General features: G+C 44.2%; 1 protein-coding gene across 7 annotated transcripts in view; it reads left to right on the plus strand.

Moving 5' to 3' along the window:
* The window catches only part of COBL (cordon-bleu WH2 repeat protein), a 317,955-nt gene that overhangs the window by 127,221 nt on the left and 168,200 nt on the right, over positions 1 to 22,534 (plus strand). For 2 of the 7 annotated variants that reach the window (XM_055420345.2, XM_055420350.2), the window contains exons 4-7: positions 804 to 1,032; positions 2,563 to 2,607; positions 8,341 to 8,438; positions 17,357 to 17,431. In XM_055420345.2, the coding sequence (XP_055276320.2) occupies positions 804 to 1,032; positions 2,563 to 2,607; positions 8,341 to 8,438; positions 17,357 to 17,431 (447 nt within the window). The remainder of the gene's footprint in view (positions 1 to 803; positions 1,033 to 2,562; positions 2,608 to 8,340; positions 8,439 to 17,356; positions 17,432 to 22,534) is intronic. The other 5 variants (XM_055420349.2, XM_055420351.2, XM_055420346.2 and 2 more) reach the window with 4 other exon arrangements.

Genomic DNA, 22,534 nt, shown 5'->3' on the forward strand with positions numbered 1-22,534 from the left:
TATTATATTTATATGTCTCTATTTTTCTAGCTTAAATATGTGTGTGCAGTGCATATTTATGAAAATGATTTATATATTAACATTATACTATGTATGAATATATTTATGTGGGTATTTTAGCTTCTTAAATGAAAATTTGATATTGCAACCCTATAGACTATAACACTCCAGGCTTATCTGTCCATGGAATTCTCCAGGCAAGAAGTGGGAAGGTATTCCTTTCTCCAGAGGATCTTCCCAACCCAGGGATCAAACCCAGGTCTCCTGCATTGTAGGCAGATTCTTTACCATCTGAGCCTATATATTTTTCTAGCTTAAATATATGTGTGTAGTGTATATATATGAATATTAGTTCATAAATCAACATGACACTAGATATGAATATATTTATCTGGGCATTTTAGCTTCTTTAACAAAAATTTGATGTTTTGTGATGTTTTTTCCTTGTCTTAGATTGTTCACCATAGATCCAAAGTACTTCCTTTTAGAAAATATACTAGTGCTTTGTGCCCAGGTCTGTTTAGAATCCTTGAAAGACAACGTGTGTGTTAGGTTCCAAATCAGGATCCTCGCTGCTGCCCATTTCCCCCTTTCATTCACAGTTTGTTCATCAGCAAAAGAGACAGGAAGGTGAATTTATTGTTCTAGACATGTACCGTTCCCTATTCAATCTGCTTTTTCCCCCCACAACCCAGTGACTTTTGGAAGAACTTGATCCAAAGGAAATATTGCCCTGCTTCGTTGTAGTGTAAACAGTCTGAGGGACGATGTGCTTATGGAATTCTGCCTGCCGTGTTTTCCAGAAGACGGTGCGGCTGGTGGTGAATTACCTGCGCACGCAGAAGGCGGTGGTGCGCGTGAGCCCCGAGGTGCCCCTGCAGAGCCTGCTCCCGGTCATCTGCGCCAAGTGTGAGGTCAGCCCAGAGCACGTGGTGCTCCTCAGGGACAATGTGGCTGGTGAGGAGCTGGAGCTCTCCAAGTCCCTGAGCGAGCTGGGGATAAAGGAGCTGTACGCCTGGGACAACAAGAGAGGTGAGGCCCTTGGGTCTTTGACGCCGTGCCACTGACTCTGCCTGTGCCCTCACGCGGAGCGATGGGGACGCACATTTGCAGGCATCTCCAATTGTGTCCAAACCAGAGCGGGAGTGGGTGTGAAGTAAAGCATACAGATTGGAATTATACCTGTTGCCCCGGTAGCGCGTGCTCAGTCGCTTCAGTCATGTCCAACTCTTTGCGAGCCCATGGACTGTGGCTCAGCAGGCTCCTCTGTCCATGGGCTTCTCCAGGCAGGAACACCGGAGCAGGTTGCCATTTCCTTCTCCAATTCCCCCAGTAGTGCGCACCCCTAACCCCTTGTGTCCTTTGAGCTTCCATGAAGTACATATAAAGGGGAAAGATGAGAATACTAGGGCTTTTAGAAAGAACTTCTCAGAAACCACATGTGAGCCTTGTTCTCCTGGATCTCCTTTTCAGTTGCCATTAAACACGCCCAGGTTTCAAACATTGCTCGTGATCGAGACCAATCGCAAAATTCCTTCTCACTCACTCGCTCAGTCACTTCAGGCGTGTCCAACTCTTTGCAACCCCATGGACTGCAGCCCTTCAGGCTCCTCTGTCCATGGAATTCTCCAGGCAAAAATACTGGAGTGGGTAGTCGTTCCCTTCTCTAATGGATCCTCCCAACCCAGGGATCAAAACCAGGTCTCCTGCATTGCAGGCAGCTTCTTTACCATCTGAACCACCAAGGAAGCCCATCTTGAGAGATGTAGAACCTAATACCTGGGAAAAGCATATGAAACCAATCTCTGCATTAAGGAGTGGGCCCGGCGAGACTGTGGTCTTCTGGGAACGTGGGTGAGGCAGCAAGAGGGGAAAGTCCCCCAAGCCCCAAGCTCCCTCTTCTGATACCCACGCAGGACAGGACACAGTGCTGCACCAGGAGAAATAGCTACCCCAGTCCCAAATCCCCCTCTTCTATGCCTTGGGCACCCTCCCAGGGACCCTCGCCCTACGACCCTGGAAGCCTTCCCAGAAAATAAAGGAGCATCACCTGGCTTGGGGGGCGGGGTGTGCTGCTCCTGGGGCCAACATCCTGTTCATCTGGACCGCAGTGTGCCCTGTGGGCTGTGAGATATTTGATTAGCATCCCCGCCGTATGCTTCCCTCCTATCCTCCTGGCAGTCAGACATCTGAGTAAAGAAGAGAACATTCCCCTCCATGAGGAGCCCTTTCCTTTCTCCTCTGGGGTTTCACCACCTCCCAGCCAGCAGCTGCTTGGGGAAGGGTGAAGGCCCCAGGCAGGAGACGTGTCCCAGGCAAGGCCTGCTCTGCCCTGGAAATCCTGGTGGTGGCAACTGGAGAAAACAGGCTTTGCTGCCACCTGCTTCCAGGATGGTGTTTGACAGCCAGGCGGTGGCAGGATTCTAAGGGGATGAAGGTCAGTGATGTAGGCCCTCTTTGTACTTGGCCTTTTCCTTTGGGGCACAGATAGCCGCAGGCCTTGTCAAATGCTGCTGTGGGTTGAGAAGCCTGCCTTCACTCTCTGTTGCCTGCCTTTTCCAGTTCTTCTGACCAAAACGAAATCGGAGCCTTCCCTGAGCTGTCGAGGTACCGTCAGTCCAGTGCTGCCCTGCCAGGCTGCACCTTGCATGGCTCTGGGCTAGGACGGTGATGCATGGAGTGACCTGAGGGGAGGCAGGGTGGCACTCCGGGGCGTCTGGCCAGGCTGAACTGAGGCTGTGACTCTGTTTCTTGACTCCCTCATTGGCTAAGAGAACAATGTCCCCTGCGTGAGGATTTGCTGTGTGGTTCTGATTGATGAGAAAAGAAGGATATCATTGTAGAAAACGGGCCCTTTATGAACGCAGAATTTGAGTGCAGAGCAGAAGCGGTCCACGCACGAGAGGCACTGTACCCTTCCTACCTGTCCTTGCCTGCCCTCAGGGTCCGTCCTGCCCGCTGCAGAAGCTGGGGCAGTGTGGATTGTGAAATCTGACCTTTTCTGTCATAGACAAGTGTGGACGTGGTTAGTCCAGAGTTTGCATTCATTTCTTACAAACTGTATATACTTTATGTATTATATTTAATAATGCATATATACATATGCATGAACATATTTACATAGACATGTAGGCACACACACGTATTGAGATTTATATAAACCTTTTGGACTACACACACACACACACTCTAAGAGGATCATTAAAATTACGAGTGTTCGTATTTTACAGAAATTTCTGCCCACATGTTTAACAACAGACTTCACTGCTAGAAAAAAATAATGCAGAAATCCCACAGCTTTGGTCTGGAACCAGTCTGAATGTCGTGAGTGAGAGTGCTGTGGCCTCAGCCACCCCTCATATTTCTCATCTGTTACCTCCTCCATCATACGCTGCAGATTGTTGTTACAAATAGAGGGACTCTCTTTTAAGAAACACCATAGACATCTCTCCAAAGAAGACGTATGGATGACCAATAGGCAGGTGACAAAATGCACCACATCAGTAATTATTAGAGAAATGCAAGTCAAAACTACCGTGCAGTGTCACCTCACACTGATCAGAACGGCCATAGTGTAAAAGTCTACAAATAATAAATGCTGGAGATGATGTGGAGAGAAAGGAGCCCTCCTGCACTGTTGGAGGGAATGTATTAGATTGGCCAAAAAGTTGTTCAGGTTTTTTTCTGTAACATCTTTCGGAAAAATTGAAAAGAACTTTTTGGCCAACCCAATAAATTGGTGCAACCACTATGGGGAACAGTCTGTAGGTTCCTTGAAGAACTAAAAACATTGCCATATGATCCTACAGTCCCACTCCTGGACCTATATCTGGAAAAGACAAAAACTCTTAATTAAAAAAGATGCTTGCATCCCAGTGTTTATAGGAACAATATTTACAGTAGCCAAGACATGGAAACAACCCAAAGGTTCATTAACCTTTGAATGGATAAAGAAGATATGATAACAATGGAATATTACTCAGCCATAACAAGAATGAAATAATGCCATTTGCAGCAACATGGATGGACTTGGAGATTACATTACTAAGTGAAGTGAGGTAGATAAAGAAAAATATATGATGTTGCTTATATGTGAAACCTAAAAAAAACTGATAAAAATGCACTTATTTACAAAGCATAAATAGTCTCACAAACATAGAAAATAAACTTAGAGTTACCAAAGAAGAAAATGGGGGGGGGGGGCGATAAGTTAGGAATTTAGAGATAACATATACACACTGCTGTATATAAAATAACAAGGACATGCTGGATAGCACGGGGAAGTATACTCAGTGTTTATAATAACCTATAATGGAAACCAATCTGAAGAGTGTGTATGTATATGTGTATCTCTCTGTAGGTACATATGTATCTGTATAACTGAATCACTTTGCTTTACACTTGAAACTAACACAATATTGTAAATCAATTATACTCCAATGAAAAAATAGCAGCACCATGAATAGACAGTTGTTTTGAACAGAAAGCTCCTATATATGAAGGCTTTATCAGTTCTGAGTGATTTGATGTTGGTATACCATCTAGCTGCAAGCATGGAAAAGCAGGATCAGAGCTATTACGACTGTTCTTTTTTGACCCCGTACCCAGTGGTCCTGTGATGAGGATGGGCACTTAAAACGTGTTGTTTTCATGTAGTGCAGACCTGGTTTCCTTTGCTGACGGCTCTTCTGTTCCACATCCGGAAGAGTGAACATTTCAGATGAGCCAGTCCGCAGGGGTCCCTGCTGCGTGCTCCATCCCTCTGCGTCCCTCAGCTCACCTGTATCACCTTCTAAGTCATTCTGATGTTTCCAAACCATATGTGCTTTAAGGATGAAGTGTGTCCTTCCCACACTTGCATTCATATTTAAGTCTTAGTAAATGAGAATATGTCAAAATAAAATTCCACACTCAAATTGTTATACATTTAGAGCGATGGATTCAGGCTCCTACATGAGTGTTTTCTTCAGGCCTGGCTGGGCACCACATGGAGCTTAGGCTGGTGGGCACACCGTCAGGAGAGCCAAGAGCTCCTGCTCTGTTCTCCACATCATCCCTCCCCCAGCGCCTGCCTGTCGCATGCCTCACTGGAGCCTCCTTCGGTCCAGAGGCACAGACTAGACAGTCTGCCCGGGGCTCAGCTCAGAGCCGGACTGCTGGGGGCTGCAGTCTCTGGGGCCCTGAGGGGCGGCGCTGTGCCGGGGCGGCCAGAGACCCGCCGCTGCCCCGTCCAGGGAGAGAAACGGGAGGCTCGATTTTGACCCGGTCTGTTAACTTATATGCAGAGTACATCATGAGGAACGCTGGGCTGGAAGAAGCACAAGCTGGAATCAAGATTGCTGGGAGAAATATCAATAACCTCAGATATGCAGATGACACTACCCTTATGGCAGAAAGTGAAGAGGAACTCAAAAGCCTCTTGATGAAAGTGAAAGAGGAGAGTGAAAAGGTTGGTTTGAAGCTCAACATTCAGAAAACAAAGATCATGGCATCTGGTCCCATCACTTCATGGGAGATAGATGGAAAAACAGTGGAAACAGTGTCAGACTTTGTTTTTTTGGGCTCCAAAATCACTGCAGATGCTGATTGCAGCCATGAAATTAAAAGACGCTTGCTCCTTGGAAGGAAAGTTATGACCAACCTTGATAGTATATTAAAAAGCAGAGACATTACTTTGCCAACCAAGGTCCATCTAGTCAAGGCAGTGGTTTTTCCCGTGGTCATCTATGGATGTGAGAGTTGGACTGTGAAGAAGGCTGATCGCCAAAGAATCGATGCTTTTGAACTGTGGTGTTGGAGAAGACTCTTGAGAGTCCCTTATACTGCAAGGAGATCCAACCAGTCCATTCTAAAGGAGATCAATCCTGGATGTTCATTGGAGGGACTGATGCTAAAGCTGAAACTGCAATACTTTGGCCACCTCATGCGACGAGTTGACTCACTGGAAAAGACTCTGATGCTGGGAGGGATTGGGGGCAGGAGGAGATGGGGAAGACAGAGAATGAGATGGCTGGATGGCATCACTGACTCGATGGACATGAGTTTGAGTGAACTCCGGGAGTTGGTGATGGACAGGGAGGCCTGGCGTGCTGTGATTCATGGGGTCGCGGAGAGTCGGACACGACTGAGCGACTGAACTGAACTGAACTGTGGTGGTGAGGATGGCGTAACAGCCCGTGTGCCTGCGATGTGTTCTTGCTCCCTCAAGTCTCAGGCACTGTCCCGTCCTGCACTTTGCACATCCGGTCACAGAGCAGTCAGTTTTAGAAACAGCCTAGACGGTGCGCTTGGGAGGGAGGTGGGAGGGGAGTTCACGTGGGAGAGGACGTGGGTAAACCTAGCACTGGTTCACGGTGATCTTTGATAGGAACCGTCGGTTTCTGTCAATTCTACAAAGCCATTATCCTTCAATTAAAAATAAATAAACACACACACACATGTTGGTGCATACTGTTGTTCACATACAGTTTTATTCTGTAGCGCAGAATGTTTTACTATAGGCTCTGTGCCTAACAAAGGGTTTGATGCAATTAACCACGAACGCCATGCGCGCATGCGTATTGGGGAGATGCATGCCTCACCGCTGAAGCTGGTCTCCTTGCTGGTTTGGTTGTCGTGTGGTGTGAGGCTGCTGATGGGCCGGGCTGGAGCCGCCTGCATGCAGCTGACAAGGCTGACCCTCATGATTAAAATGGAGCCTTTGCCACTGACAGAATGAAGGGATCCGGGAGCTTGGATTTTGCTTCATTTGAAGACGGTATTGTATTAATGCATGTTACAGGGGCACTGACTTCCATGTTGGCCTTCTCTAGTTGGAATATGGAATTCTGGGTTAGCAGATGAGCAGTTCACTGATGTACCTGGTTCAGGTTGGCATCTTGGTGGCAGAGTTTGTGAAATCCAGTCCACATGCTGCCAGTGGACTGGTGGCCTGTCCCTCAGCACTCAGCAGTGGTATGGAGTAATTCATTTTTCAGCTCTCCTGCATCACCTAAATGTCTTCTCCTCTGGCCGTATCTGTGTCTTGGAAGAAAAGAACAGATGAGTTGATGACAAGGGCTGGAGTGGCCTTCAGAGTGTCAGCAGATCAGTGGATAGTGGTCATAGAGGCCGTGGTGGCACTGAGTGTGCCAGGCTCAGTCTACAGATGAGCATACTGGGGCCCAGAGCACACCCACCACAGAGCCCTTACCTGCTGCTGCCCTAGCTGTCAGGGGTGGTCCCCACAGCTTATGCACCCAGGTGGAGGGTGCTTTTTGAGTGCAATGCGCTGGGCCCCACCCCAGAGTCTCCCATGTGTGGGAGGCCCCAGGCCCCAGGGATGCTGCTGCGGGTGGTCCCGCCCCACCCTGGAAACCACAGCTCGTGCCTCTGTCCTCAGCTCCCTGCCTGGGCTCCGGTGTCCTCACCTAGAACCTGAGCGTGCCCATTCTAGCTTGGCGAATCCCAACAAAGAAAACTCTAGAAAAAGGAGAAGATGGAGCATTTAGAAGTCAAGAATAAAGGAACACAATAGAAGAAAAATGGACCCCTAGAGATTGAAATGAAAATGGAAAACACCCTGGTTGATGTAGAGGAAGGAAAATCCGGGGCCGTGGGTCAAACAGGGGCCTGACGTGCTGTCTCAGGCGTCCCCGGGTAAGCCAGCACGGTCCCTCCAAGTTCTGGAAACCAGTGGGTCCTCCAACCAGGGGAGCTGTTATTTAGCTTGCATCTTTGACCACCACCCTCATAATTCCTAAAGCAGGTGTTCTGCACAGATGTCTCAGTCATGAGAGCTCTGCTGTCCAGTCTGATGGCCTCAGCCAGGTGTGGTTGACAGCCCCTTGACTTGCGGCCAGCCCAAGTCGAGATGCACTGTGCCATGCGCACTGCGTTTGGAAGACTTAGTACCAAAATGAATACGACAGCTCATTAATGATTATATATGGATTGTGTGATGGAATGATAATATTTTAGATCTATTGCGTTAACTGAAACATATAGAAATTAATTTCATCTGGTTCTTTTGTGATGCACCTACTAGAGAATCTAAAATTACCTATATAATCTCTTTTTTTTCTGTTCCACAGTACTGCCCTAGAACTTTTGGATTTCTTTGTTTTTTGTTTTTTTAAATACCAAAGATTGTAAAAACATTTAGTAATTTCATAAACTCAGCTGGAGGTTTTGAGGTGGCTCAAAATGCTTTGAAAGAAATAGTTAATGGTTTTATTCTCTTATAAGAATGAAATAAAAGTCTAAGAATAGAGTAAAACAAAGACTCATTTGTTGAGATTTTTAAAGTGTTTAATCTCATGTCATATGCTGAAAATAACTTTGTACTTCTATTTTTTTCAGAAACCTTTAGAAAATCTTCACTCAGCAACGATGAGACAGACAAAGAGAAGAAAAAATTTCTGGGATTTTTCAAAGTTAATAAAAGAAGCAATAGTAAGGTAACTGATTACATACACACGTGATTCTATGTTCTGCACAGAGTTTTTTGAGATGTTTGTCCTCTGCCTATCTCAGAATTTTTCTTAATGTATGTAAGTATATTAACTCCTTCAGTGAAAAGGGAGCATGTCATGTCATTATGCCCTGAAATGCCTGCTCATAGCCTGCACTTGACTCCTAAGTGGTTTCGGTGATGCTGTTCTGTTTACCAACAGAACACGGAGCCAAGAGCCTTCTCTGCTGGTACCTACAGTCCTGACAGGAGGCTGAAGCTAAGTAAACATCCTCTGGATGGATGCATGAATGAATGTGTGGTATAGGTTCCATTTACACAAAGATCCCCTTCTCCAGGGGATCTTCCCGACCCATGGACCAAACGTGGATCTCCCGCATTGCAGGCTAATTCTTTGCCATCTGAGTAACCAAGGAAGTCATAATACAGAGAACAAAAAATCAGTTCAGTTCAGTTCAGTTGCTCAGTCGTGTCCAACTCTCCGCAACCTCATGAATTACAGCACGCCAGGCCTCCCTGTCCATCACCAACTCCCGGAGTACACTCAAACTCATGTCCACAGAGTTGGTGATGCCATCCAGCCGTCTCATTCTCCGTCGTCCCCTTCTCCTCCCGCCCCCAACCTTTCCCAGCATCAGAGTCTGTTCCAGTGAGTCAACTCGTCGCATGAGGTGGCCAAAGTATTGGAGTTTCAGCTTTAGCATCGGTCCCTCCAATGAACATCCAGGATTGATCTCCTTTAGAATGGACTGGTTGGATCTCCTTGCAGTATAAGGGACTCTCAAGAGTCTACTCCAATACCACAGTTCAAAAGCATCGATTCTTTGGCGATCAGCTTTCTTCACAGTCCAACTCTCACATCCATACATGACCATGGGAAAAACCATTGCCTTGACTAGACGGACCTTGGTTGGCAAAGTAATGTCTCTGCTTTTTAATATACTATCCAGGTTGGTCATAACTTTCCTTCCAAGGAGCAAGCGTCTTTTAATTTCATGGCTGCAATCAGCATCTGCAGTGATTTTGGAGCCCAAAAAAATAAAGTCTGACACTGTTTCCACTGTTTTTCCATCTATTTCCCATGAAGTGATGGGACCAGATGCCATGATCTTTGTTTTCTGAATGTTGAGCTTCAAGCCAACCTTTTCACTCTCCTCTTTCACTTTCATCAAGAGGCTTTTGAGTTCCTCTTCACTTTCTGCCATAAGGGTGGTGTCATCTGCATATCTGAGGTTATTGATATTTCTCCCAGCAATCTTGATTCCAGCTTGTGCTTCTTCCAGCCCAGCGTTCCTCATGATGTACTCTGCGTATAAGTTAAATAAGCAAGGTGACAATATACAGCCTTGACGTACTCCTTTTCCTATTTGGAACCAGTCTGTTGTTCCATGTCCAGTTCTAACTGTTGCTTCCTGACCTGCATACAGGTTTATCAAGAGGCAGGTCAGGTGGTCTGGGATTCCCATCTCTTTCAGAATGTTCCACAGTTTATTGTGATCGACACAGTCAAAGGCTTTGGCATAGTCAATGAAGCAGAAATAGATGTTTTTCTGAAACTCTCTTGCTTTCTCCATGATCCAGCGGATGTTGGCAATTTGATCTCTGGTGCCTCTGCCTTTTCTAAAGCCTGCTTGAACATCTGGGAGTTCACGGTTTACATACTGCTGAAGCCTGGCTTGGAGAATTTTGAGCATAACTTTACTAGCGTGTGAGATGAGTGCAATTGTGCTGTAGTTTGAGCATTCTTTGGCATTGCCTTTCTTTGGGATTGGAATGAAGACTGACCTCTTCCAGTCCTGTGGCCACTGCTGAGTTTTCCAAATTTGCTGGCATATTGAGTGTAGCACTTTCACAGCATCATCTTTCAAGACTTGAAATAGCTCAACTGGAATTCCATCACCTCCACTAGCTTTGTTAGTAGTGATGCTTTCTAAGGCCCACTTGACTTCACATTCCAAGATGTCTGGCTCTAGGTCAGTGATCACGTTATCGTGACTATCTTGGTCGTGAAGATCTTTTTTGTACAGTTCTTCTGTATATTCCTGCCACCTCTTCTTAATATCTTCTGCTTCTGTTAGGTCCATACCATTTCTGTCCTTTATCGAGCCCATCTTTGCATGAAATGTTCCCTTGGAATCTCTAATTTTCTTGAAGAGGTCTCTTGTTTTTCCTATTCTGTTGTTTTCCTCTATTTCTTTGCATTGATCACTGAGGAAGGCTTTCTTATCTCTCCTTGCTATTCTTTGGAACTCTGCATTCAGATGCTTATATCTTTCCTTTCCTCCTTTGCTTTTCGCCTCTCTTCTTTTCACAGCTATTTGTAAGGCCTCCTCAGACAGCCATTTCACTCTTCTGCATTTCTTTTCCATGGGGATGGTCTTGGTCCCTGTCTCCTGTACAATGTCACGAACCTCCGTCCGGAGTTCATCAGGAACTCTATCTATCAGATCTAGTCCCTTAAATCCATTTCTCACTTCCACTGTATAATCATAAGGCATTTGATTGAGGTTGTATCTGAATGGTCTAGTGGTTTTCCCTACTTTCTTCAATTTCAGTCTGAATTTCGCAATAAGGAGTTCATGATCTGAGCCACAGTCAGTTCCTGGTCTTGTTTTCGCTAACTGTATACAGCTTCTCCATCTCTGGTTGCAAAGAATATAATTAATCTGATTTCGGTGTTGACCATCTGGTGATGTCCATGTGTAGAGTCTTCTCTTGTGTTGTTGGAAGAGGGTGTTTGCTATGACCAGTGCGTTCTCTTGACAAAACTCCATTAGCCTTTGCCCTGCTTCATTCTGTGCTCCAAGGCCAAATTTGCCTGTTACTCCAGGTGTTTCTTGACTTCCTACTTTTGCATTCCAGTCCCCTATAATGAAAAGGACATCTTTTTTGGGTGTTAGTTCTAAAAGGTCTTGTAGGTCTTCATAGAACCGATTAACTTCGGCTTCTTCAGCGTTACTGGTTGGGGGCATAGGCCTGGATTACTGTAATATTGAATGGTTTGCCTTGGAAACGAACAGAAATCATTCTGTCATTTTTAAGATTGCTTCCAAGTACTGCATTTCGGACTCTTTTGTTGACCATGATGGCTACTCCATTTCTTCTAAGGGATTCCTGCCCACAGTAGTAGATATAATGGTCATCCGAGTTAAATTCACCCATTCCAGTCCATTTTAGTTCACTGATTCCTAGAATGTCGACGTTCACTCTTGCCATCTCCTGTTTGACCACTTCCAATTTGCCTTGATTCATGGACCTAACATTCCAGGTTCCTATGCAATGTTGCTCCTTACAGCACCGGACCTTGCTTCTATCACCAGTCACATCCACAACTGGGTATTGGTTTTGCTTTTGCTCCATCCCTTTATTCCTTCTAGAGTTATTTCTCCACTGAGCTCCAGTAGCATACTGGGCACCTACCGACCTGGGGAATTCCTCATTCAGTATCCTATCATTTTGCCCTTTGCTACTGTTCATGGGGTTCTCAAGGCAAGTATACTGAAGTGGTTTGCCATTCCCTTCTCCAGTGGACCACATTCGGCTGTGGTCCATGTGATCAGATCGGCTAGTTTCCTGTGATTATGATTTCAGTGTGTCTGCCCTCTGATGCCCCCTAGCAATACCTACCGTCTTATTTGGGTTTCTCTTACCTTGGTCATGGAAAATCTCTTCACAGCCGCTCCAGCAAAGTGCAGCCGCTGTACCTTACCTTGGACAAGGGGTGTCTCCTCAAGGCCGCCCCTCCTGACCTTGAACGCGGAGTAGCTCCTCTTGGCCCTCCTGCGCCCGCGCAGCCACTGCCTGTTGGACGTGGGGTAGCTCCTCTCGGCCGCCAGCCCTGGCCTCAGGCGTGGGGTAGCTCCTCATAGCCGCGCCTCTTTGCGTGGTTCGTTGCGCCGGGGCCGGCGTGACACTTAAAATCATCTTGGAAATTCTCAAGTCATATATGCCTTCTAGCTACAAAGAAAGGAAGTGCTTGTAACCCTATTATGTTGGGTTTTAAAGGTTTATTTTGCTGTGTCAAGTATTTTCTCCTCACTAGTAGATGGCAGGAGAAAAAGAACTGTTATGTGGAACATTAGCATTTAACCCACCAGCTGGGTTTGGAAGCATCCACCACCCACAGGGCATTAGAGGAGGCGTGAGGAGGGTGAACACAGGCTGGTCCAGAGCCTTCTCTTCCGATCATTCAGGCCTCTGCCTACATGCACCAGCCTGCATGGGCCTTGACCTTCCAGAGCCCATGGGGCCAGTATAACCACTACCCCAGGTCCCAGTGAGGATGCTGGGGTGCAAAGAAATTAAGAAACTTGCTCAGAGTCCTGGGGTTAGATCCTGAGTCGGCTTTGGTTCACCAGTGAGAGCTTAGTGAGCAGATTGGGTGGAAGCTTGTGGCCAGAGAGAACTCAGGAGTTTCTGCCAAATCCCGGCTCATTGCTTTTAAAAAATACTGGAGTATATTGTTTTACATGCATGTGTGCCTGCTAGGTCATTTCAGTCGTTTCCGACTCTTTGCAGCTGTGGATCACAGCCCGCCAGGCTCCTCTGTGGAGTTCTCAGGCAAGAATACCGGAATGGGTTGCCATGCCCTTCTCCAGGGGATCTTCTGGACCCAGGGATGAACCCATGTCTCTTACATTTTCTGCATTGGCAGGCTGGGATTTTACAATGTCGTGTTCACTTCTGCTGTGCCACAAAAGTGAATCAGCTATATTTATACATATATCCCTCCCTCCCGCGCCCTCCTGAGCGGGTAACTTAGCTGAGCACTGTACCTTAGCTTAGCCCACAGGTTGTCACAGAGCGCCGAGCTGAGCTCCCTGTGCTGTATAGCAGCTTCCCGCTAGCTAGCTATCTTACACGCTGTTTAGTTGCTAAGCCATGTCTGACTCTTGCCACCCCCCGGACTGTAGCCCACCAGGCTTCTCTACCCTTGTGACATTCCCATCAAGAATACTGGAGTGGGGTGCCATCTCCTCTAGGGGATCTTCCCTACCCAGGGACTGAAGCCACATCTCCTGCTTCGCACAAAGTCGGACGCGACCGAGTGACCCAGCGCACAGGCTTCTGCTCGGCGGTGGGTCGTTGCCGCTGGGCCACCGGAGCGGCCTGGGGGTGTGTGTGTCCTGCTGCTCCTTCCCACTCTGTGTCCACACGTCCGTTCCTCTCGTCTGCGTTGCTGTTCCTGCCCAGCAAATAGGTTCGTCTGTACCCTTTTTCTAGATTCCATATATGTGTGTTAATGCACACTTCTCTTTCTGACCTACTTCCCTTAGCTCTCTGCTCTCGATCTTCTGATGCTTTTTTCTGACTGTGGTTTTGTGGCTCTCCGTCATTACTGACTATCTGTGTTTACCCCATGTTTCCGTGTATCCTTTGAAGATCTCTGCTGCGTGCCTCCACTTAAGATCTTTGAGCCCACCCACCCCATCCCTGTTCCCATCCTCTTCCCGCCCACCCTGTCCTTTCCTTTTCTGCCAGAATTACTTGAAATTACAGTGAATTTCCCTTCACTCTATAAAGGTTGGGTTTCTGATCCCTGACATCTTTTTAAAAAAAAATTTTTAAGTATAGTTGGTTAACCGTGTTGTGTTAATGTCTGCTGTACAATAAAGTGATTCAGCTATACACGTATATATATTTTCATATTCTTTTCCATCATGGTTTATCATGGGATATTGAATATAGTATGTCTGTGAGTCTGGTTCTGTTTCATAGATATGCTGATTTGTATCATATTTTAGATTCCACAAAGTGATATCATATGTATTTGTCTTTCTCTGTCTGGCTTACTTAACTTGGTGTGATAATCTCTGCATCCATCCACATTGCTGCAGATTTTGTTCTTTTTGATGGCTGACCAATATGGCTCCTGACACTCTGAGGTCAATTTGCTGGGACTGCAGGCAGGGCAGTCCTGCTTGGTCTTCACAATTCTAATCCATGGTAAATCTACCCTTTTCTCACACTGAACTCTCAAGACTCCTTCTTCTTGTGTCTTGCTACTTTTGACAGATGAAACTACCAGCAAAGCCAATAAAAAAAATCTAGAAGTGCCTTTGTTTTAAGCAGAATAAGAGCCTAAAACATCCAGATAGTCTTTCCCTGATGGGTTGGCAGGATTCTCTGTCAGTTCAGTTCAGTCGCTCAGTCGTGTCCGACTCTTTGCAACCTCCTGGCCCGCAGCACGCCAGGCCTCCCTGTCCATCACCAACTCCCAGAGTCCACCCAAACCCATGTCCATTGAGTTGGTGATGCCATCCAACCATCTCATCCTCTGTAGTCCCCTTCTCCTCCGGCCCTCAATCTTTCTCAGCATCAGGGTCTTTTCAAATGAGTCAGCTCTTCACATGAGGTGGCCAAAATATTGGAGTTTCAGCTTCAACGTCAGGCCTTCAAGTGAACACTCAGGACTGATCTCCTTTAGGATGGACTAGTTGGATCTCCTTGCAGTCCAAGGGACTCTCAAGAGTCTTCTCCAACACCACAGTTCAAAATCATCAATTCTTCAGCGCTCAGCTTTCTTTACAGTCCAACTCTCACATCCATAAATGACCACTGGAAAAACCATAGCTTTGATTAGATGGACCTTTGTTGGCAAAGTAATGTCTCTGCTTATCAGTATGCTGTCCAGGTTGGTCATAACTTTCCTTCCAGGGAGTAAGCATCTTTTAATTTCATGGCTGCAATCACCATCTGCAGTGATTTTGGAGCCCTAAAAAATAAAGTCAGCCACTGTTTCCACTGTTTCCCCATCTATTTCCCATGAAGTGATGGGACCGGATGCCATGATCTTAGTTTTCTGAATGTGGAGCTTTAAGCCAACTTTTTCACTCTCCTCTTTCACTTTCATCAGGAGGCTCTTTAATTCTTCTTCACTTTCTGGCATAAGGGTGGTGTCATCTGCATGTCTGAGGTTATTGATATTTTTCCCGGCAATCTTGATTCCAGCCTGTGCTTCAGGGCTATCCTCTTTAGTCCTTACAATTCTCTCAAGAGTCCTTCTTCTTGTGTCTTGCTACTTTTGATAGATGAAACTGCCAGCAAAGCCAATAAAAAAATCTAGCAGTACCTTTGTTTTAAGCAGAATAAGAGCCTAAAGCATCCAGACGGTCTTCCCCTGAGGGACTGGCAGGACTCCCTGGGAACGTGCCCCAGATAGCAAGGAAGCCTGGTCTGTGGGTCCCAGGGCTTCTGTCTCTGCCGCGCCCCATGTTTTCTCAGTCTTGGACTAACTAGGACTGTTTTCCTTTCTCATACGCTTCATCGCTCTCATTTATTTTATTTTGTTTTGTGCTCAGCTTCTCTTATTCAGTCATAACCTTACTAGGTTATTTGTTGTTTTAGCGTTAGCTTCTTCCCTCCTTGTTTTTCTCTGTTTCTGTTGCTTGAGCTGCAGTGCTAAAGGTAGCTTCCTTTAACCTGCTATAAACCTGGAGAGAGAGGTAGTATCAACCCCGTTTTACAGGTAAAGGAGCCTGAGCGGCACACTTTCAGTGAGTCCTGGTGTTAAAAGTTGCCCGAGTTCAGACTCATCTATCTTTCCAGAGCCTAGCTCTCACTGCCCACATATTGCACATGGCTGACAGGCCTAAGTCTCAATTTTCTACATTAAGAACAAGAGGGTTTTGAGTAAATCATTCTTAAATGGTTTCTAAAATCCTATGATGCCAGATAGTCTACTAATGTCTGAGAACAGAATAGTAAGAATGGTAACATTTAAAGCCAAAGTGAGTCTTCCCTTATCTGCTTAAAGGAAAACAATATGCATCTGTGTGTATAAAATCTCTTATAAAGAATGTATTTAAAAGGATGTCATTTTGGCTAAATTCAATGAGGGCAGATATCTTTCCTTGCTTTAAAACTTTGGTATTTTAATGTTTCTGATGTGATAATTTTTTGTATCGTTTTTGCATTATTTATTCTCCTAACTCAGTGGCTCTGAAAGATACCTTGGAATCACCTTAAGATCTAGTGTAACAACTGGATTCTGGGGTCACACCCCCAGAGATCCTCATTTGGGAGGGTAGGTGGGGCCCAGAAGCTGTATTTGCCAGTGCTCCCTGGTGACTGGCTGGCTGGAGGTCACCGCACCATCCAGATCAAGGGAAACTTTCTTTTACACAATGAAGTGACATGTAATTATTGCTCACCTTTTACGGGTAGAGAGTGAGATATGTGGTGAGTTTCCATGTATACTCAGTGAGCAATGCAGTGGTAAACTGAATTTAAAACATAGAAATTCTCAAAACCTACTTAATTGCCTCAAATATTCATTGAGAGGACTGATGCTCAAACTTCAATGCTCTGGCCACCTTATGCAAAGAGCCAACTCACTGGAGAAGACCCTGATACTGGGAAAGATGAAAGGCAAAAGAAGGGGTTGCCAGAGGATGAGGTGGTTGGATGGCCTCATTCATGTACTCAGCAGACATGAGTCTGAGCAAACTCCGAGAGATGGTGAAGGACAGGGAAGCCTGGCGTGCTGCAGTCCGTGGGATCTCAAAGAGTCGGACACAACTGAGCAATTGAACAATATCATCATCTCAGATCCATGTTTTAATGGATCTGAATTTCATGGATTTCTCAGATCTGTTTTCATGTTGCATAATTTTCTAAGCAAAAGAGCTGTTTTGAGGAAAAAGACCAAAAAAAATCTATACTCATGAGTCATGAATTTAAAAATCCTTGTGTTCAGATCTGTGAGCACTGATCAGGGGCTATTTTAGAACTTTCAGGTTCTTAGCTGAGGGTCATGGCCTTGGGTTAGAGTTGTTTATGCAGATGTTGCTGCCTCTTGGAATGGGCAGGCTGGCGTGTTTTGCTTCAATAATTGCTTAGGGTGACTGTTGCGTGTGCTCCTACACTCACCTGGACATGACCTGAGGCCTGCTTGTGTTCCAGGCCGAGCAGTCTGGGCCGCCTGGGGTGGGAACCCGTGAAGACACCTCCACGTCCACACTGGGGAGGGCTTCAAATGTGAGTACTGACACCCAGGGGGGCTTCTGGCAGCTGCGCACTACCTTCCAGGAAGCACAGTTAGAAACTGGCCTAGTTGTTCTTGGATTTTTTAGTCTAGAAAGATGCATTAAGCTTCGTGTAGCTTCTTTTCCAGTTGCCCATTGGCATGTTCGGAAAATGAGGAATGTGTTAGTCTCCACATGTGTTAGTTTCCACTTCTCCCGCCCCAAACAGCGTGGTGGATGGATCCTCTGTTGAAATAACTGAGTCACGCCGTCTGGAACCACTTCCTTCATTCTTAGGAGCAGCTGATGGTTTTGGAGCCACAGAGCCCCATTTCCTAAATTCTGCAAGTATACATTGAAGGACTTTTTAAAAAACCATTAGTGACCTCACATTTCAAAACTGGCATGTAGAAAGCTTCTTCATAATTTTAAATGCTTGAAAGAGAAAAAAATTCATAGCATCCTATAAATATTGACATTTTAAATGTGTCTAATAAAGTTTGATACAATCACATAGACAAATTCTTCTATAACAAGAAAACATTTTGCGTTATTATTCTTTTTTTGATTTAATACTTCCATGCCAGTCCCCATGTAGAATTATATTCTATTCAATATATATTTTATTCTTAAAAGTATTTTCTAAAGACTTGAAGTGAAATGTTATATAAAATGTCTATTTAAATTAGATTTTTAAATTTTATGTGACCATAAAACTATGAGTAGGAAAATATCCTACATTACATTTGCAAATACATAAAAACAATATAAATATAATTGCCGATACATAATTGTTAAGCGTGAAAAGTAAATCTTTCTTGGAAAGATATCTTTTAATAAGATGAAAGGTAATTTTTAAGTTTGTTTCTTATATCCATTAATGAGCATAATTTATAGATAAAACCAGAATAGCTTCAGATTAATCCTGTGACTCTTTCAATTTTTTTTGATTCAAATCCTGAGGAAATATTTTACTAAATATAATACTAATAAATATTAGTATTATTTATAATACCGTATAATATATATAATGAATATAATATGTAAAAATAGCTAATAAATCCTAAATAATTATTAGAGGATGGAAACTTAGTGTCCTTCAGTTCTGTGAGGTCCTTCTGGTTGATCCCACAGGGTGCGCATGTGTGCCGAGTTGCTCCAGTGGCGTCCAGTTCTTTGCAATCCTGTCATCTAACTAGTGTCTGATGATCTCCTGCATTAGCAGGCAGGTTCTTTACCACAAGCGACACCTGGGAAGCCCAATCCCATGGTGATCTTCATAAACTATTACTTTGATTGATCTTTTGTCTGTGCCTGACTAGGTTCTCTTTTAAATTAGTCAGTAGCCAAGATTTAGAAGCCATTTGATCTGTCAGGGGATTTGTTACTCATAATACTAGAGTTATTGACTCATGGGAGATATAAGAAAAAAAATACTTTATCAAGATTTCTCAAATAATAATTACACTGATTTCTCAGAGGCACTTTCTTTTTAAAAAATATAATGTTTGTAGGTATCTCTCCTAAAGGAACATATGTATAGAAATTAAATAGCATATATGAAAAAATTTAATTATAAAGTATTATATACATGTAAAGGAGTATTATAATTAAGTATGATATGGTTACTGAAATTGCATAAATTATTTCTAGAAAATTTAAGTAAGTCAAAATGACCAATTTGGCATCATTCTCTTGTTTTCATTCGTGTTATAATTTTCAGAAGCCTGAGGTTAGAATTGCATGTCATAGCTACTGATTTTATTAACATGTTGGTCTGGGCTAAGGAACAGCAAAGGTGGCTTTTTAAACTGATATACAATTGACCTATTACATGATATTAGTTTGAGGTGCACAGCATAATGATTTGATACATGTGTATATTTGGTTGGCCAAAAAGTTCATTCAGGCTTTTTCATAAGATTACTTAATATTCATCTACCGAAAAAAAAAAGAAAATTACAACTGTGGTCATAGATGTCACAAGTAATTTCTAAATCTATATCGTGAGTAAGTTTTGAGGAAATTGACATTGTCACTTTTTACTCACTTTAGCCAAAACAGCATTTTTTAGTCATTTAAAAAAATCTCATCCCAAACTTGGTCTATTTTTGTCAGGAACTTAGCTATATAGATTTAGTTCAGTTCAGTTCAGTTTAGTTGCTCAGTCATGTCCGACTCTCCGCGACCCCATGAATCACAGCACGCCAGGCCTCCCTGTCCATCACCAACTCCCGGAGTTCACTCAAACTCATGTCCACAGAGTCGGTGATGTCATCCAGCCATCTCATTCTAGGTCGTCCCCTTCTCCTCCTGCTCCTAACCTTTCCCAGCATCAGAGTCTTTTCCAGTGAGTCAACTCGTCGCATGAGGTGGCCAAATTATTGCAGTTTCAGCTTTAGCATCAGTCCTTCCAATGAACACCCAGGATTGATCTCCTTTAGAATGGACTGGTTGGATCTCCTTGCAGTCCAAGGGACTCTCAAGAGTCTTCTCCAACACCACAGTTCAAAAGCATCAATTCTTCGGCGATCAGCTTTCTTCACAGTCCAACTCTCACATCCATACATGACCACGGGAAAAACCATAGCCTTGATTAGACGGACTTTTGTTGGCAAAGTAATGTCTCTGCTTTTTAATATACTGTCAAGGTTGGTCATAACTTTCCTTCCAAGGAGCAAGCGTCTTTTAATTTCATGGCTGCAGTCAGCATCCGCAGTGATTTTGGAGCCCCCCAAAATTAAGTCTGACACTGTTTCCACTGTTTTTCCATCTATCTCCCATGAAGTGATGGGACCAGATGCCATGATCTTTGTTTTCTGAATGTTGAGCTTCAAGCCAACCTTTTCACTCTCCTCTTTCACTTTCATCAAGAGGCTTTTGAGTTCCTCTTCACTTTCTGCCATAAGGGTAGTGTCATCTGCGTATCTGAGGTTTTTGATATTTCTCCCAGCAATCTTGATTCCAGCTTGTGCTTCTTCCAGCCCAGCCTTCCTTATGATGTACTCTGCATACAAGTTAAATAAGCAAGGTGACAATATACAGCCTTGACGTACTCCTTTTCCTATTTGGAACCAGTCTGTTGTTCCAAACAGTTCTGACTGTTGCTTCCTGACCTGCATACAAGTTTCTCAAGAAGCAGGGCAGGTGGTCTGGTATTCCCATTTCTTTCAGAATTTTCCACAGTTTCTTGTGATCCACACAGTCAAAGGCTTTGGCATAGTCAATGAAGCAGAAATAGATATTTTTCTGGAACTCTTGCTTTCCTCATGATCCAGCGGATGTTGGCAATTTGATCTCTGGTGCCTCTGGCTTTTCTAAAACCTGCTTGAACATCTGGGAGTTCACGGTTCACATATTGCTGAAGCCTGGCTTGGAGAATTTTGAGCATGACTTTACTAGCATGTGAGATGAGTGCAACTGTGCGGTAGTTTGAGCATTCTTTGGCATTGCCTTTCTTTGGGATTGGAATGAAGACTGACCTTTTCCAGTCCTGTGGCCACTGCTGAGTTTTCCAATTTTGCTGGCATATTGAGTGCAGCACTTTCACAGCATCATCTTTCAGGATTTGAAATAGCTCAACTGGAATTCCATCACCTCCACTAGCTTTGTTCGTAGTGATGCTTTCTAAGGCCCACTTGACCCCACATTCCAAGATGTCTGGCTCTAGGTCAGTGATCATGTTATCGTGACTATCTTGGTCATGAAGATCTTTTTTGTACAGTTCTTTTGTGTATTCTTGCCACCTCTTCTTAATATCTTCTGCTTCTGTTAGGTCCATACCATTTCTGTCCTTTATCGAGCCCATCTTTGCATGAAATGTTCCCTTGGAATCTCTAATTTTCTTGAAGAGCTCTCTTGTTTTTCCTATTCTGTTGTTTTCCTCTATTTCTTTGCATTGATCACTGAGGAAGGCTTTCTTATCTCTCCTTGCTATTCTTTGGAACTCTGCATTCAGATGCTTATATCTTTCCTTTTCTCCTTTGCTTTTCGCTTCTCTTCTTTTCACAGCTATTTGTAAGGCCTCCTCAGACAGACATTTTGCTTTTTTGCATTTCTTTTCCATGGGGATGGTCTTAGTCCTTGTCTCCTGTACAATGTCATGAACCTCTATCCAGAGTTCATCAGGCACTCTATCTATCAGATCTAGTCCCTTAAATCTATTTCTCACTTCCACTGTATAATCATAAGGGATTTGATTTAGGTCATATCTGAATGGTCTAGTGGTTTTCCCTACTTTCTTCAATTTCAGTCTGAATTTGGCAATAAGGAGTTCATGATCTGAGCCACAGTCAGCTCCTGATCTTGTTTTTGCTGACTGTATAGAGCTTCTCCTTCTTCGGCTACAAAGGATATAATCAGTCTGATTTCACGATTGACCATCTGGTGATGTCTATTTGTAGAGTCTTCTCTTGTGTTGTTGGAAGAGGGTGTTTGCTATGACCAGTGCGTTCTCTTGGCAAAACTCTATTAGCCTTTGCCCTGCTTCATTCCGTGCTCCAAGGCCAAATTTGCCTGTTACTCCAGGTGTTTCTTGACTTCCTACTTTTGCATTCCAGTCTCCTATAATGAAAAGGACATCTTTTTTGGGTGTTAGTTCTAAAAGGTCTTGTAGGTCTTCATAGAACCATTCACCTTCGGCTTCTTCAGTGTTACTGGTTGGGGCATAGACCTGGATTACTGTAATATTGAATGGTTTGCTTTGGAAATGAACAGAAATCTGTTCTGTCATTTTTTTTAAGTAATTAATTTATTTTTTATTGGAGGCAAATTATTTTACAATATTATATTGGTTGGTTTTGCCATACATTGACATGAATTTGCCCCGGGTTTACATAAGTTCCCCCTTCTGAACCCCCTTCCCACCTCCCTCCTCCCTTTATCCTCTCTCTGGGTCATTCCCGCACGCCAGCCCCGAGTATCCTATAACATGCATCAACCCTGAACTAGTGATTCGTTTCACATATGACAACATACGTGTTTCAATGCCATTCTCCCAAATCATCCCACCCTCACCCTCTCCCACAGAGTCCCAAAGACTGTTCTATACATCTGTGTCTCTTTTTTTTTTTTTTTGCTCTTCTTTCTTGCTCTTCTTTTCACAGCTATTTGTAAG

The sequence above is a fragment of the Moschus berezovskii genome, chromosome 3 (genome assembly GCF_049115385.1).
Source record: "Moschus berezovskii isolate FMDL1 chromosome 3, NW_MosBer_1.0, whole genome shotgun sequence".
In the NCBI taxonomy this organism is placed as follows: Eukaryota; Metazoa; Chordata; class Mammalia; order Artiodactyla; family Moschidae; genus Moschus; species Moschus berezovskii.